This window comes from Coregonus lavaretus (genome assembly GCF_964263955.1).
Source record: "Coregonus lavaretus genome assembly, chromosome: 2".
NCBI classification, from domain to species: Eukaryota; Metazoa; Chordata; class Actinopteri; order Salmoniformes; family Salmonidae; genus Coregonus; species Coregonus lavaretus.
The window spans coordinates 36,489,601-36,503,661 of NC_139989.1; the positions used below are offsets into that span (position 1 = coordinate 36,489,601).

Genomic DNA, 14,061 nt, shown 5'->3' on the forward strand with positions numbered 1-14,061 from the left:
GATAGGAAAAAAACTGAGCTTGGATCAACAACATTGTAGTTACGCCACAATACTAACCTAAATGACAGAGTGAAAATAAATAAAAATATTCCAAAACTGCAAAACATTTGGCAAAGAACTGAACTTCATGTCCTGAATACAAAGCGTTATGTTTGGGGCAAATCTAACACAACACATCACTGAGTTCCACTCTTCATATTTTCAAGCATGGTGGTGGCTGCATCGTGTTATGGGTATTCTTGTCATCGGCAAGGACTAGGGAGTTTATTTTAGGATAAAAGTAAATGTAATAGAGCTAAGCACAGGCAAAATCCAAAACCTGGTTCAGTCTGCTTTCCAACAAACACTGTGAGACAAATTCACCTTTCAGCAGGACAACAACCTAAAACACAAGGCCAAATATACACTGGAGTTGCTTACCTGAGTGGCCTAGTTACCTTAAATCTGCTTGAAAATCTATGGCAAGACTTGAAAATGGCTGTCTAGCGATGATCAGCAATCAACTTGTGCAAATATTGTACAATCCAGGTGTGCAAAGCTCTTAGAGACTTACCCAGAAAGACTCACAACTGCAATCTCTGCTAAACGTGATTCTAACATGTATTGACTCAGGGGTGTGAATACTTATGTAAATGAGATTGAAAAACATGTTTCACTTTGTCATTATGGGGTGTTGATGGTTGAGAGAAAAAAATCTATTTTTGAATTCAGGCTGTAACACAACAAAATGTGGAATAAGTCAAGGGGTATGAATACATTCTAAAGGCACTGTACATACAGATTAACCTAGTCAGGTTTCCAATGTGAAGATAGTTTGTGCATGCAGCTGCTGCATTTCCTGGCCTACCTCCTCTCCTACACGTCATGTGAGCCCTCATAGCCAATCAGACGATGTATAGCCAACACGCATTAGGCTCATTCAAATGTCATTGGTTATAGCGAACCGTTAACCATCCCACATGTATGTGTAAACATAACTATGTAAACATCATATCGGAAAATCTGGGGCAGTGACATTCCTCTTCATGCAACAAACCTCTGCCTTGCTCCACCTTACTAGCCGGCACCGTCCAAGAGTAACGCCTCGCAAGAACTTCACAGCAATGGCCGCTCTCTAAGAGGGGAATAAACAAACGTCTTGATTCTCGCCGATTGTGAGGGGACCCAACTGATAAACGCTCGAACTTAGTAGTGGCAGGAGTCCAAAGAAAGCAAATACAGATGGATAAGCATAGACACAGGCACCACACCTCGAATTATCAAGCACATTAACCATATCAGTCGGTCATTACTTCCTGCTCCTGTGTTTACTGATCTAGTAAGGGCTTCAGGGCATGACTTCTGTTGTCTAAATAGTGGCTGGCGTCTTCCTTGTGCTTATGTCCGTGTTGTGGTCTGGTCCCAGGTAGAGTGGACTAGAAGTACCAACTGATGTTTCACATGAGAAGCTGAATGAACATGTCCATTCCCATAGCTACTCACTTCAGGAGGTTGGGAGTGCTAGCTTGAGCTAGCTGAACTTGAGCCAAGAAGTGACTCTCTGCTGAGATGCAGCACTGAGGATACAAGTTTGGACAGTTTAGATGGGCTTTCTTTCGGTCGATAAGACACCTCAGTTGCCCTTTTCGACCTTGACATGAATCATAATTCTTCGCCTTCCACTAATGCTAATGTTAAGTTTACTAATGCTAATTTTGTTATCATCTCACTTTGTCACAACCCATGTTTCAATGGCCTTCACAATGTATTTTGATCAGCTGATATATCATAGAAGGGATCGAGTGATTCTCACCTTTGTCAAATATGAACACACACCACCCCAACCCCCAAACCGCTCATACCACTCTCCTCTATCTCCGCCACATACACACACACAAACACACACACCAAGGTACACCAGTGAACTGAACTGACCCCATTCATTCCGGTGGTTATTTGAATGTTCAATTGATTCATACCTGTCACTGCTAGGGTCCCAGGGTTGTGAGTGTGCTCTGCCATTGACCAGGCAGATAGGGACCTCTGAAGTTGGGATCGATCAGGTGTCTTTGTCTTTCATGTTGACTGCTGATAGGCAAGCAACGATTCCTTCCACAGCCACACACACTCATCTTGGCTGAACCCTGTCTGGACCACTCCACTGTTTTTCCTCAAGGCCCCCTGAGTCTGGTGACTCCAAAGGCCTGTGACCCAGTTCTAGTTCTCAATTTCCTCTCCTTAAACTTGATTCCATGCACACTAGGAAGCCATTCTGGGTATAGCAGGTGCACACTATACATTTGGTTTCCCCACCAGGAGTACAATGTAAGGGCCATTACTTTGGCAGAGACACAGTAGGCTAAGTAATTGCAGTATGAAATAATGATAATATTAATGTTTGATATAGGAACTTCATATCAATGTCTTTAATAAAATAACTCTAAGTACCATCATAAAAGGGAATATTGGACTAGCTAGTGAGTTATGTAGTGATGGCATAGTAATACTGCTTTATAAGATAACATGTATGTGTGTAGACCATGTGATTATGGAGAGGCGGGTAGACAGGCAGTGGTAAAAGTGACAAGGAGGAGAGTGCTTATTGGAACACAGATCCAGGAGATGCATTTTAAATAGATAGGTACAGTAGACAGGCTAAGTCAGAGAAGAGCTTAATTTATGTCTTAGGAATACACATTATTCATTGTGAATTTTTGGCGTACTATATAATGCATGACTATTAGGCACATTAGGCCTACGATAAAACAATGCAATACTGCACATAATAATCATTATTATAATAATTATTTGTATTATTAGAATAATTCTTATTCGTATTATTCTTATTATTATTACGTTATTATTTTGGTTCTGACCATTTAATAATTGAGGGAGTAGCAACCAAACAAAGGTATAAATAGTCAATAGTCCTAAATACTCCAGACCTATCTCATTAACATAAGGTACGGTTCAACTACATAACTGGTTTATTTTTATCAATTTGGCTATAGGCCTATGTATTACCCAATTACCATTGAAAGTATTGCTGGATGCTGGGCTGTGAGGCCACATACACCAAATGTCCTATAATGGCTGCCGCATTATTGTTCATATCGCCCATTGTGTTCTCAGCGCCATTTTGCATCAGCATGACAGCAGCCATGAGCGCCGTTAGCTCAGTCATTCCCTCATGCTACAATGCTAGCTAAAGTAAGTTAAGCTAGGTCGGCTAGCCTACCATGCACCAAATTCCCACCAGGCTAGGCTAGACAAAACAATAACTTGGCCAACACATTGTGTTCTTTATCAGCTCTTGATTATGACGATTTCTCTTGGCTAATGTCTTTACCCAAACAGTTTTATCATATGTGTTGTGTTTATTTTTTGCACAGAATGAATTCACAATAAGAATGCATTTGCCCCAGCAATAGCTTATTGGAAGATAATAATGAAAACATTTCAATAATATTTAAAATAGCAAATTATTAGTTTTTGTATCTTTAGTACCCCAAAATCTGAAACAAACGGCCTATACAACCTTTGGAGATTTCATGTGTTGCCATACTATAGATGAAACCATCCCAACATTATTGTGTGGAAATAATATTAACGACAATAATATTACTTATTATTATTATTATTATTATTATTATTATTATTATAACATGCTGCATTTTGAACATATCAAATGTGCAATAGCAAATTATGCGTTTGCCAAGACCAGTAACAGACATTGGTAGACCAATACATCTCAAACAATCACTATTTGCAATATTTCTAGATTTTTCTTATCTGAAATAATTGTTTGAATTATCATCTATCAAAAATAATTGCACTTTTCATTTAACAGTAACTACATCATCAAAAACACTTAGGCCACATTATAAAAGTATGTTTTTATTTCAACTATGAAAATAATGTACAATAAATAATTTGAAATTTACTATTAAAGAATCTCAATAAATAAACTAGTTCTAAAACTCATCAACAGGATCAACGCCCGTCTCGAGAGAATTTCTAAAAGCAGTTCAACTATCCTTTAGGCCTATATATCTGATAGGCCTACATTTCCTGAGAATTCAGCGATTGAGCTGCACTGAACAGTTTTGAAACATTAAGGAGACAGTATAGCCTAATACTGTAACTGCCAATTAATACTGTCAGAAAACAAGAGGCAATAAATACCTGAAATTTGAACAAGGGGAAATCCGTATGTGATTTCGATGGAGTAAACCAAAATTATAATGCCAGGAAAGGACATAATCGCTCCTTTGCTATCTCAGGTTCTATGTTATCTTCAAAATAAACCCAGGATTATTTTTCTTAAATGTGTTTCGGGAATGTTGCCGAGAAGCATTCATACCATTGTAATACAGTGGGACATTCTCCTTAATTCGATTGTTCTGTATTGTTCTTGTTGTCATTAGAACTGTAAATGTTGTAAATCTATTGTACAAAGTGTGCTCGTAAATAAGTCAAAGTCCGCCTCGGAGAAATCTACCGGGCTGTCGAGCGAGCTCTGCAAACTGGGCGATAAAGCGTCAGGAATCTGGAGGCAGGAATCAGCAGAAAAGAAATTCAAATCGGGCAGTGAGGAGGCTTCCTGCTGCTCTGAAAACGAATGGTCCGGCCCAGATGCGCCACCGTCGCCCATTGTTGCGGGGTTATCTGCAGTGGGCGTTGGGAACAGGGTCGACCTCACAGTTGTGTCAGAGACTGATGCGGGCTCCTGGCAGCTCAGCTGGCCCTCCTCAGGCGTGGGCTGGTTATTGTCACTGCTGTTCGTGTAGGAGGCTGCCGAGTTGCACGTCTCCCCCTCCGACGCAGCCGAGCCCGAGGCTTCCAGTGGCTGGCTCGAGTAAGGCGAGGAGGCATCGGCACCTTCCAGGGGCTCGAACCCGCCGGGGTCGCCCTCTTGGCCTTCCCTGTGGTGTGTCGTTTGCCGCTTGTGCTTCATCCTCCGGTTCTGGAACCACACTTTGACCTGTCTCTCGGTTAGATCCAAAAGCGCAGCTATCTCCACCCGCCGGGGCCGACAGAGGTATTTGTTGAAGTGGAACTCCTTCTCCAGCTCCAGTAGCTGCGTGTTGGTGTAGGCAGTCCTCAGCCTCCGGGATCCGCTTCCGCTGTCCAGTCCACCCTGCGCCTCTGCAAGAGCCCAGACATAGAACATAAATAAATCCAAAATAGCAAGCAAATAGGGTTGAGCCTAGACATTTGGCACGCAGCTACTGAAAACCATAAAAATGAACGAGGCGTATCAAAATCCCAATAGGCCTACCCCATGTGCATTGTTTTCAAATGACTGCAGTGCTTCTCTGATGTCAGTGTATCAGGTTTGCAGAGAACACGCGTTATTCCTCTAAGCCCCATATTTTGTTTTGTCCCATTGCATCCACATTATATACTGACATCCAACATGGCTACCCCAAACCTCGAGACATGGTTATGAATATATATCATTAAGACAGCACTGACACTGACTGCGATTAAATCGTTATTCTAGGACAAGATTTGCAATCTGTATCTTGAGAAATGCGACTTTATCAGCAAGAATACACACACACACACACACACACACACACACATCCGCATTACGCATAGAATATCTGACACATACAAGCATTACAAAGACTTTGCAATATAGCTAACATATAGCCTATTATGTCTAGGCTATATCAATGTTTATATGCCTGACATCAAATCACACAATGCAAGAAATGGATATGTTACAGTGAAATACAACCGAAAGTTGTGTAATGGATTAGTAATAATAAGGATTATGACGGGAAATAGCTCATGCAAAGCAACACTGCAGTATAATGCAGGTCTCTGTGACTCCTCCATACACACGACACAGAGCAGAATGGCACTCATATTTCAGAAATAAATGCATGGTTCTTGTCCTTTTGTTAACATCAACATGATAACAATGCCCTGCAACAGTGATTGAGCAAGATTAGGATTCCATATGTGTTTCTATGAGGTGCAGTATAGACCAACATGCAATGGAACCATGCAAATAAATACATTGGAAAATAAAATAAACGGCAGCAAAAATGTATAGCCTTGTCTTTCACATCATGTACCGACCTGTCGGTGATTCAAGTCCTGCAGTGGCGTACCCGGAGGATGCAGGAGAGGGAGAAGAGGAGGCTACCGTGGCATTCCCAGATTTGGGTCCCTTTTTCGAGGATTTCTTCTCTTTCATCCAGGGGAACTCGTGTGCCAGCGGGCCAGCCGCGCTCTCAGGCGGGGCTGGGCCCTGTTGCGGCTGTGGCGTCCGAAGCTGGAGGCCATTGGAGGTTCGCTTTTGGCTCCTCGGTCGCGCCTGGCTGCTTGTGCAGGGACTCAGGCTGGGGATGGTGTGCTCGAAAGGAGGAGGAATTACTGTCGAGTCCTTGATTGATGAAGTTTGAAATGACTCCAGGACAGCGGGAAAAGACGTCAGGCACTCTGCAAGGGAAGGCTGGCTGTTTATGAACCCAATCTCCCTCTCAAATTCAAAATTCATAGCTTATCCTGGTCCACAGGCGGACGGCCGAGATCAAAACGAGCAAAATAAAAACAAAAACGCGTGATTATTAGCTCCCCGCTATCCCGTATTTGCGGGCTTTAATAATTGTGTATATTGGTGATATTACTAGCGTATGGGGACCTTGGTCTACTAAACTGAAGACTATGGGCGAAATTGCAGCCAATTCCTGGTCACATGACCAGATTCAACCAATGGAAAGCCGGGGCCTGGTGGCTAAAGAAAGCATTATTTTCAGCAAATGCTCAAAAATATCATAAGATATTGGTTTGTGTTAGCAGGGGGTATTATATTCGAAATAAATAAAAAAGTGTTCGGTTGCCAACTGTCTCACCTCGCTGTTTCGAGTGGGAGGTTATGTGAGGCCCTTCATGTCAAACAATGGAGATTTGCATGCAGAGATTCTGCCTGGACCCTGGTGATGAAATCCAGTAACATTAGGATATTGTTAAGAGCACATTTACAATATGGCAAACGGCGTGTTTATACAAAAGAAGCTCATTAATCTTAAAAGTTTGACAGGAGGAGCAGACTTAAGGTAAAAATAACTCCACCCAACCTAGATGGGAGATGTCTCAACAAGAGGCTGAGATTCGCTTGGTAAAATACTGAATAACGGTTTCCTAGAGCCTAGCATAGTGCAGATTAGCAGCATGCATGGTGTAATGGTAGACTGCTATATTTTTGTTTTCATAAAGGGAAGCTACAGAGTGAAGAGCCAGGTCGGTGTGTGTAAGTGTATAATTATATTATGTTATCTCTCTATAACTGCTAGCCTAGCTCTTTATCACCTTGCAGAGAGATATGCTACTAAATTATGTAGTGTGAGTGTGTGTGTGTGTGTGTGAAATGGTCCTAAAAATATGCAGCCCAGCAAGGCCTTCCACTGACTGCTAGCTAGGAGTTTTCTCTCGCAGTGTAAAAAATTGACGGCTTGTTTACTGAGTCGACTGACTAAAGTTCACAGCGAGGTCGCGTGTACAACTGGGAATCCTAGCTTCTTAAAAACTAAAAACCTGGCCTGTGTTTACACTAATGCCCTATACAAATTTGTGCTTATTGATAAGCAATAACATAGTGTATTGCCTATAGGTCTAGGTTACATGTATTGATTTGAAGGATATTGTAGAAGTTTAAAACGGATAGTAGCCTAGCTGCTAGGATATTTTTAGTGAAAAAAAGAACTGCGGTGATCAATCTTTTCCCAGGCAAAGCGCTTGACAGCAACCAGCCTCAAGAATGAGTCTCTTTCCTTCAAGATCCCAACAAAGAAACGCTCTTTCTATCCCCCAGAATCTAGGCCTACTGATTTTTACGCAAAAGACAGTAGTCTAACAACCCAAATGCAGGCCTTAGAATTGTTTTCCATTGCGCATAAAACCCTGTTGCTGAAATAGGCTTCAGCATTATCTCAAAATATAAGAAAATGGCCAACATTGCAGTGCACTATTCGACTCTATTTGACTTGACTTTAGGTTTTAAAAACAAAGACGGGAGAAATATGTGTGGGTGTTTCGCCCCTTTAAAGCTAAATACAAAGCAGTGAGTAGGCGGCGTTTCTCCCATGCATGCAGGCTGTAGAATAAGGAAAAGAGGTCAGAAGCACGGGCTCTCTTTGCTTATGTTGGAGCTGACTTGTGCAAAAACTGGGACAACTGGGGAGTATTTCTCATCATCAGGAATTTTATTCCCATTTTTGATGACTATTTGTTTTGACTTTTTATGTGGTTTAGAAGCTCTGCGTTTTGACATGTGGTTTGTTTGTGCCACAAAAATCTTTATGCTTGCCAGAACATGGACTTGCAACGTTATTTGTTTATTTATATATTTATTTATTGGGAATGTGCTCTTTCATATTTGGAGTGTGGTGGGAGTGTGCTCTTTTATTGCCTTTTTACAGCTAAGCAAACAATTCGAAAAACTATTAACAGACTTAACTACTGTTTAAATGACTATTAGCTATGCTATATGTTGTCTTTTTATTATTCATGTTGGGTGATTAGTGTTTTCACACATTTATATTTAGGTGTAAGTTGATTTTATCATTTTATGACAAGGCAAATGTGTTTTGAAGTAGCAGCATAGAATAAACAGTGTATTTTATTACTATTATTATTATTATTACTATTCTGTTGTTAGTGCTACTTATGTTATTTGTGTTAGTACTTCTATATTAATACACTTCCTCAGTTGCAGTTAGTTTTAGCAAGAGGATTAGTCTTGATGGTTGCCTTTTTAATATTTAACAGCATCTGAAAGGGAACTTAATTGAAATTTCAATGATAATGAGTATTTTCGGTAGCAATCCAAGCTATTAAACTATATTTTCTCATAATTAGGTATAGGCATATTCCAACATCTGTGATCTTCTCCTTTGCTTATTTGGCGATAAATTAGATTTCTATTAAAATAAATGTTATTTTCTATACTTTGATTGTCTTCATACAGTAGACCTACTCTCCTTAAAATATGATTCAGGATATGAGGATCGATCTATGTGTAAATGATGTACTAAACTATTTTGCTTTTGGGCAAAGATTGTGTTGCCTTTGGACCACGTGACCAACCCAAGCGCATACCCGAGGGATATTTCAGTAGTCTGGCACTAGCACGAGGAAAGATGCTCCCAAGAAGCTTTGTGCGCGTGCGTGTGTGTGTGTGTTTGTGTGTCACTGAAAGAGAGAGAGAGAGGGGAATAGAGCCAGCGAGGGAGCAATAGAGTTTGTGCACATGTCTACTATGCTAATTTATACCTCTACGTTTTTTAACAACTTTAAAAGTATGGCCCTCGTTTTGTCTCAGGTGAAAACTTGAAATGACCAGATAGAACTGAATAACATAACATTTTATTAAAGAATTGTTCAACAGACAACTCTTAACAATGAAATAAAAGGAGCTACAAAGGACAAAGGAAGTTCTCCAAAAGTGTTTAGCTATATTTCGTCTAATTCTCGACTATGCAGGAACGGTCTGATTCCGTCCTCGCGCCCCCTGTACAAGTCAATACATTATTTATGTACAAGGGTAACATAAAACTATTTATTTCTAAAATACAATAACTAAAATTAATTCGTTACAATGACAAGAACACAACGTCTTTATAACAGGTAAATACTAAAAAATTACATTTTTTTCTTGATATAAATACATGGGGGATAAATAATACAAAAAGAAAGTATTTAAACTGGCTATAACAAATAAATATATATTTATGAATGTTCACTTGAACACACATTGCGAAAGACGCTGATTGGAGGTCTTCCGTTTCCAAAATAAGATGTTTTTTTCCTTAACCATCAAAATGTAAACTCTAAGTGCAACAATGATGCCCAGACGAGAAAGCATTAGTGTAAACCTACACTTCAGCTTGGTTCCCGGACATGCATTTTGTTCAAATATACCCTGTTTCCACGTTAAGTCAAGACATGAGAAAATGTGGGCCTTTCGCATTAGTCATGGCTAATGTAAGTAAACCCTATAGATTGAAAGAGAGAGCGTGAGAGAGAGTAGGGAGAGCGAGAGTAGGGAGTGATAGAGAAAAATAGAGAGAGAGTAGGGAGAGAGAGAGTAGGGAGGGAGGGGGAGAGGGGGAGGAGGGGGCAATGAGCCTATCATAGTTTTCAAGAGTTCTCAACTCCTTTTTACCCTGTGACGATGATATAACACCATATGTCCTCGTGTGTGTGTTTGTGTTTGTTTATAGATGTTAGCTAGCATAGCATAGCAATCTGAACCCAAACACCATAAACCCAGTAGGGGTGTAGGCCTACTATGCATCTGTGTGATGCTGAAAGAGCTCTTCCCTTGAAGCCACAATGTTTGGCGAGGACATGTAAAAAATGTCACAGGACAGTGGGTTAGTGAGACATTTCCAAAGAGAGGTAATATGAATAAGGGAAGTAATCTAAAACAATCCAGTGGTTTGCTTGCACCAATTGAAAAATACATATTGACGTCAGTCAAGCTTAGCCATTTGTGCTGACTGCAGGGAGGCAGGCTAAACATAATTCCACGTTGACGTAACATGTGTTCCATCGAGTCAAAAAGGTCTGACAGTAATAAATCTCCCACCTTGTTAGCTGTCCATTAAGCCCAACTATTACTATTTAATTACTTGGTTTCGAGGGAGGGCTCAATATTCAAGGAAATAAACCGTTAATCAAAACGCAATTCAAGTGAATGTTACTAATACGCACAATGATAAAGACAACAGACAATACTTTTTTGGCCATGGCAAGAAACCACTGGATCATATTTTTTTTCAACCCCATTGCAGCGTCCCATGGGTTAGTTATTTGTAGTTGTAATTTATTTTTTCCCCCAAACCTGCTACTACAGATGAGTTAACTTGGGTGCTTCCTGGATTCTACCCTGAGAAGGATGGTGCGCTGCCAGCTCCGTGTATGTTGGGTGGGGGTCGCACGGTCCGTGGTGTTGGCTTGCTGACATCTGCGTGGCACCGTTGTAGTCCATGTTCCCAGCCTGGTGGTGTGGTAGATGATTGAGGCCGTACATGGACGGCCCAGAGGTGGGCATCGACTCCACGTAGTTTCCTCCCACATACACGGGGCTGCCCTGCATGTTGGGAGTCCCATAGTTGCCACTGTTACCCTGTAGCCCGTGCGGGTCGTATTCCGGTGCTGTGTTGGCATACTTCTGTTGGGAGGGGCAGCTTTTCATGGGGTTTTGGTAGACTGAGGACATGGCATAGGCATTTTGATGGGACTTGTTAAAAGATGTCGGGGAGGGGGCGTCGTAGTTGCCTGCCATTGAATGCATCGAGTTCATGAAGCCAGCTGAGGACTGCATGGTTAGGGGTGGGCTTCCGGTTGGAGAGGGCCCCCCTGATGACGAGCCCAGCCCTTTACATTTCTGATCCTTTTTGTACTTCATACGCCGGTTCTGGAACCAAATCTTGATCTGGCGCTCGCTGAGGTTGAGCAAGTTGGCCATTTCCACGCGGCGAGGCCTACACAGGTAACGGTTGAAATGGAACTCCTTTTCTAGCTCCACCAGCTGCGCGCTCGTGTACGCAGTGCGCGCTCTCTTGGAGGCTGCGGAACCCGGGGGGCTTTTTTCACCTCCGCTGCTCTCCGCTGGGGTGGGAATGAAATAAAACATAATTACTACACGCGGAAATTGAATGCATCATTTCCTAATAAAGCAGAGGCCAGGAAACGAAACTTATCCCCTTGATATTAGTTGTCAACACTTCATAACTTTGGCATTTATTAAGAGATTCGAGACCCTACATTGACCGTGTACGTAAATTGCATCATAGACAAAGCCCACAGCCAGAACTGTAGCCTACTATATTTGAAGGAGCTGCACGTTAACTGTTTTCACTTGAATTGTGTCACACATATCTGAGGTTCAATTAAATTGGTGTGCGTGCGTGCGTGTGTTTGTCTGTCAATATGTTCATATCAATAGATTAAGCATTGCTCTTATCTGCAAATAAACAAGAGCATTCGGATTCCAAACTTATCATCTCTGTCTGATGAAAATATATACAGTATATGCCAAACACTGCCATGTTTTAATGCAATTGTTTCAAATGCTACTCAATAAAGAGAATGACTGCTTCTATTTTTCGTGAGTTCAATTAATAGAGGTCTCAGTTATCAATTGAATATGGTTATGACTAGAGGGCTTTTCCTAACGACCTAACTAGGAAAAAACCCAGGCTTTAAATATATAAATAATAAGTTACGTCATTAGATACAAATCCATGATTATGTATTGTAACTGTATTGTAGTTAAGCTATCCAGCTTTGAATGTGTATATAAGGGGCATGAACAAGGTAAGGGGGATTGTGGAGGGGGGCACACACCGTTAGCTGAACTTGCGCTTGGAGAGCTGTTTTTTTGCTTAATATTCTGCCTCGACTCTTTCATCCAGGGGAAGATCTGCTTGTTGAGGGTGGGGTTGTTGGACAGAGTATACGTCTTGGGCGCTAATTTGGCGGCCCCACCACTGCCTCCCGGCTGCTGCGCGGTGGCACTGCTGCTGGTAGCTGTGGCACTGCTGCTGGTGGCATTGGCGGGGTTGACGGGAGGGGACACCTGGGGGGGGGGTTGGTGTTCAGGTGGCAGGCTGGGCCGCATGCAGCTGCCATTCAGCTCTTTCGTCTTGGCATGCTGCTGGGGAGGGGCGCTGTTGCCACCGAGGGACTGCAGCGAGCAGGCGGACCTCTGGTAGTCGCCTTCGAGGTGAGCCGCGGACTGGAAGGCGGGTTGAGGAGCATCATAGCCGAAGCCATTGGCCCCTTGGTACGAGTAACCTCCGAAAAGCGTCGAGTTGTCGTAGTAGGTCGTTTTCTGCATTTCCAAAAGTGGAGTTACCGGCTACCAGGGTCCTGACGACCTTCTGGAAGAACATTGGCACCAGATGTCACGTGACGGTCTCTTTCCAAAGGCCTCTTGGAAGCTGACCTGAAAGGTTATAAGAAGCACACAATAAGAGAGGCGCAAAATAAATCCATCTTCTACCGCTGAAAGGCGCCATGACATGAATAGCGCTTTCCCACAACACGGCTTGCAGATGCCATGCCAGGCCACGGTGCACTGGGCCTACTCTCTCTCACTATGAGCAGCACTCCCTCTCTCCTAACTCTCTCTCTCTCTCTCTCTTTCTCCTTCTCTCACACAGACACATACACACAACTGCACACACACACACACACACACACACACACACACACACAAACAACATCCAGCCAGTCACTCTTCACTCGCACCTGGGAGTACAGACACGATTGTCTTCAAGATGTTGTCCTAGAATAAACAACGAATATAACCTCACAAATATGTGGTCATTGCATTATTTGGGTAGGTATAACCCATCATTTGTGATTATTTTCCGGATTTTCACATTAGAAGATTTTGAATAATGTTTCAGCGTTGGCCTTTGTTATTTATATGATAATAAAACGTGTTTTCGTTATCATTCTTTTTTTTCATACATTGAAAGTCGTTTGAATTGCGATAGAGCGATGTGTTCGTTTTCATACGCAGGATGCAAGGTTGTTTGTATTAAAATACTATCCTAACATGTCTTGTGTTATGTTTGTAATAGAAAAGTCCTTATATTTATTTGCACAATTGAAAGATAAAGACAGAAACCTTCTGCGTAAAGAATGTGCATTTCGGTGTTATGAATGAAAACGAGCAATATACAATTAGTGATGTTTAAAAAAAATAGAATAGTCTTAAAATGCTGTCTGTAAAATGCTATCTAGCCTGTGTAGAAAGCTATGAATGGGCTTTGCCATGTTGTTGGGGGAAATCAGTGCATATGTTGCTCTTAGTTCCATTTCCTGCCAGGTTTTCTCAGGTTACACAATATTGTATTTGGGCAACATTAAAACAGAGAAAAACCGGCACTTGAGACTCCGTTGTGAACGTTGTTGCAGGTCTCCACAGAAGGAGAATGAGATAGGGTCCCCGGAACCTTCAGGCGAGTTCGATTCATTAGGGTCGCTCGGCCAAAGAGGACTATAGACCCTAAAAAAAGCTCGAGACCTTATATGTGCTAACTGCTGGGG

General features: G+C 41.9%; 2 protein-coding genes across 5 annotated transcripts; both read right to left on the reverse strand.

Annotated features, from left to right (window-relative positions):
* Window positions 1–4,371: 4,371 nt before the first annotated feature.
* On the reverse strand, window positions 4,372–6,493 carry LOC311146412 (homeobox protein Hox-B2a-like; the record flags this gene model as incomplete). The annotated part of the gene is made up of 2 exons (XM_084182917.1): window positions 4,372–5,127; window positions 6,073–6,493. 2 exons carry the CDS (start codon window positions 6,491–6,493, stop codon window positions 4,403–4,405), a joined length of 1,146 nt encoding a protein of 381 aa, XP_084039043.1. The 3' UTR covers window positions 4,372–4,402.
* Window positions 6,494–10,214: 3,721 nt separating this feature from the next.
* On the reverse strand, window positions 10,215–12,841 carry LOC311147282 (homeobox protein Hox-B3a-like; the record flags this gene model as incomplete). 4 transcript variants are annotated; one of them, XM_084183966.1, is made up of 2 exons in its annotated part: window positions 10,215–11,610; window positions 12,361–12,841. In XM_084183966.1, 2 exons carry the CDS (start codon window positions 12,839–12,841, stop codon window positions 10,847–10,849), a joined length of 1,245 nt encoding a protein of 414 aa, XP_084040092.1. In that variant the 3' UTR covers window positions 10,215–10,846. The 4 variants fall into 4 exon arrangements, with proteins under 4 accessions (XP_084040092.1, XP_084040089.1, XP_084040090.1 ...); XM_084183963.1 differs by having other exon boundaries at window positions 12,349–12,841; XM_084183964.1 differs by having other exon boundaries at window positions 10,215–11,605; window positions 12,347–12,841.
* Window positions 12,842–14,061: the final 1,220 nt, after the last annotated feature.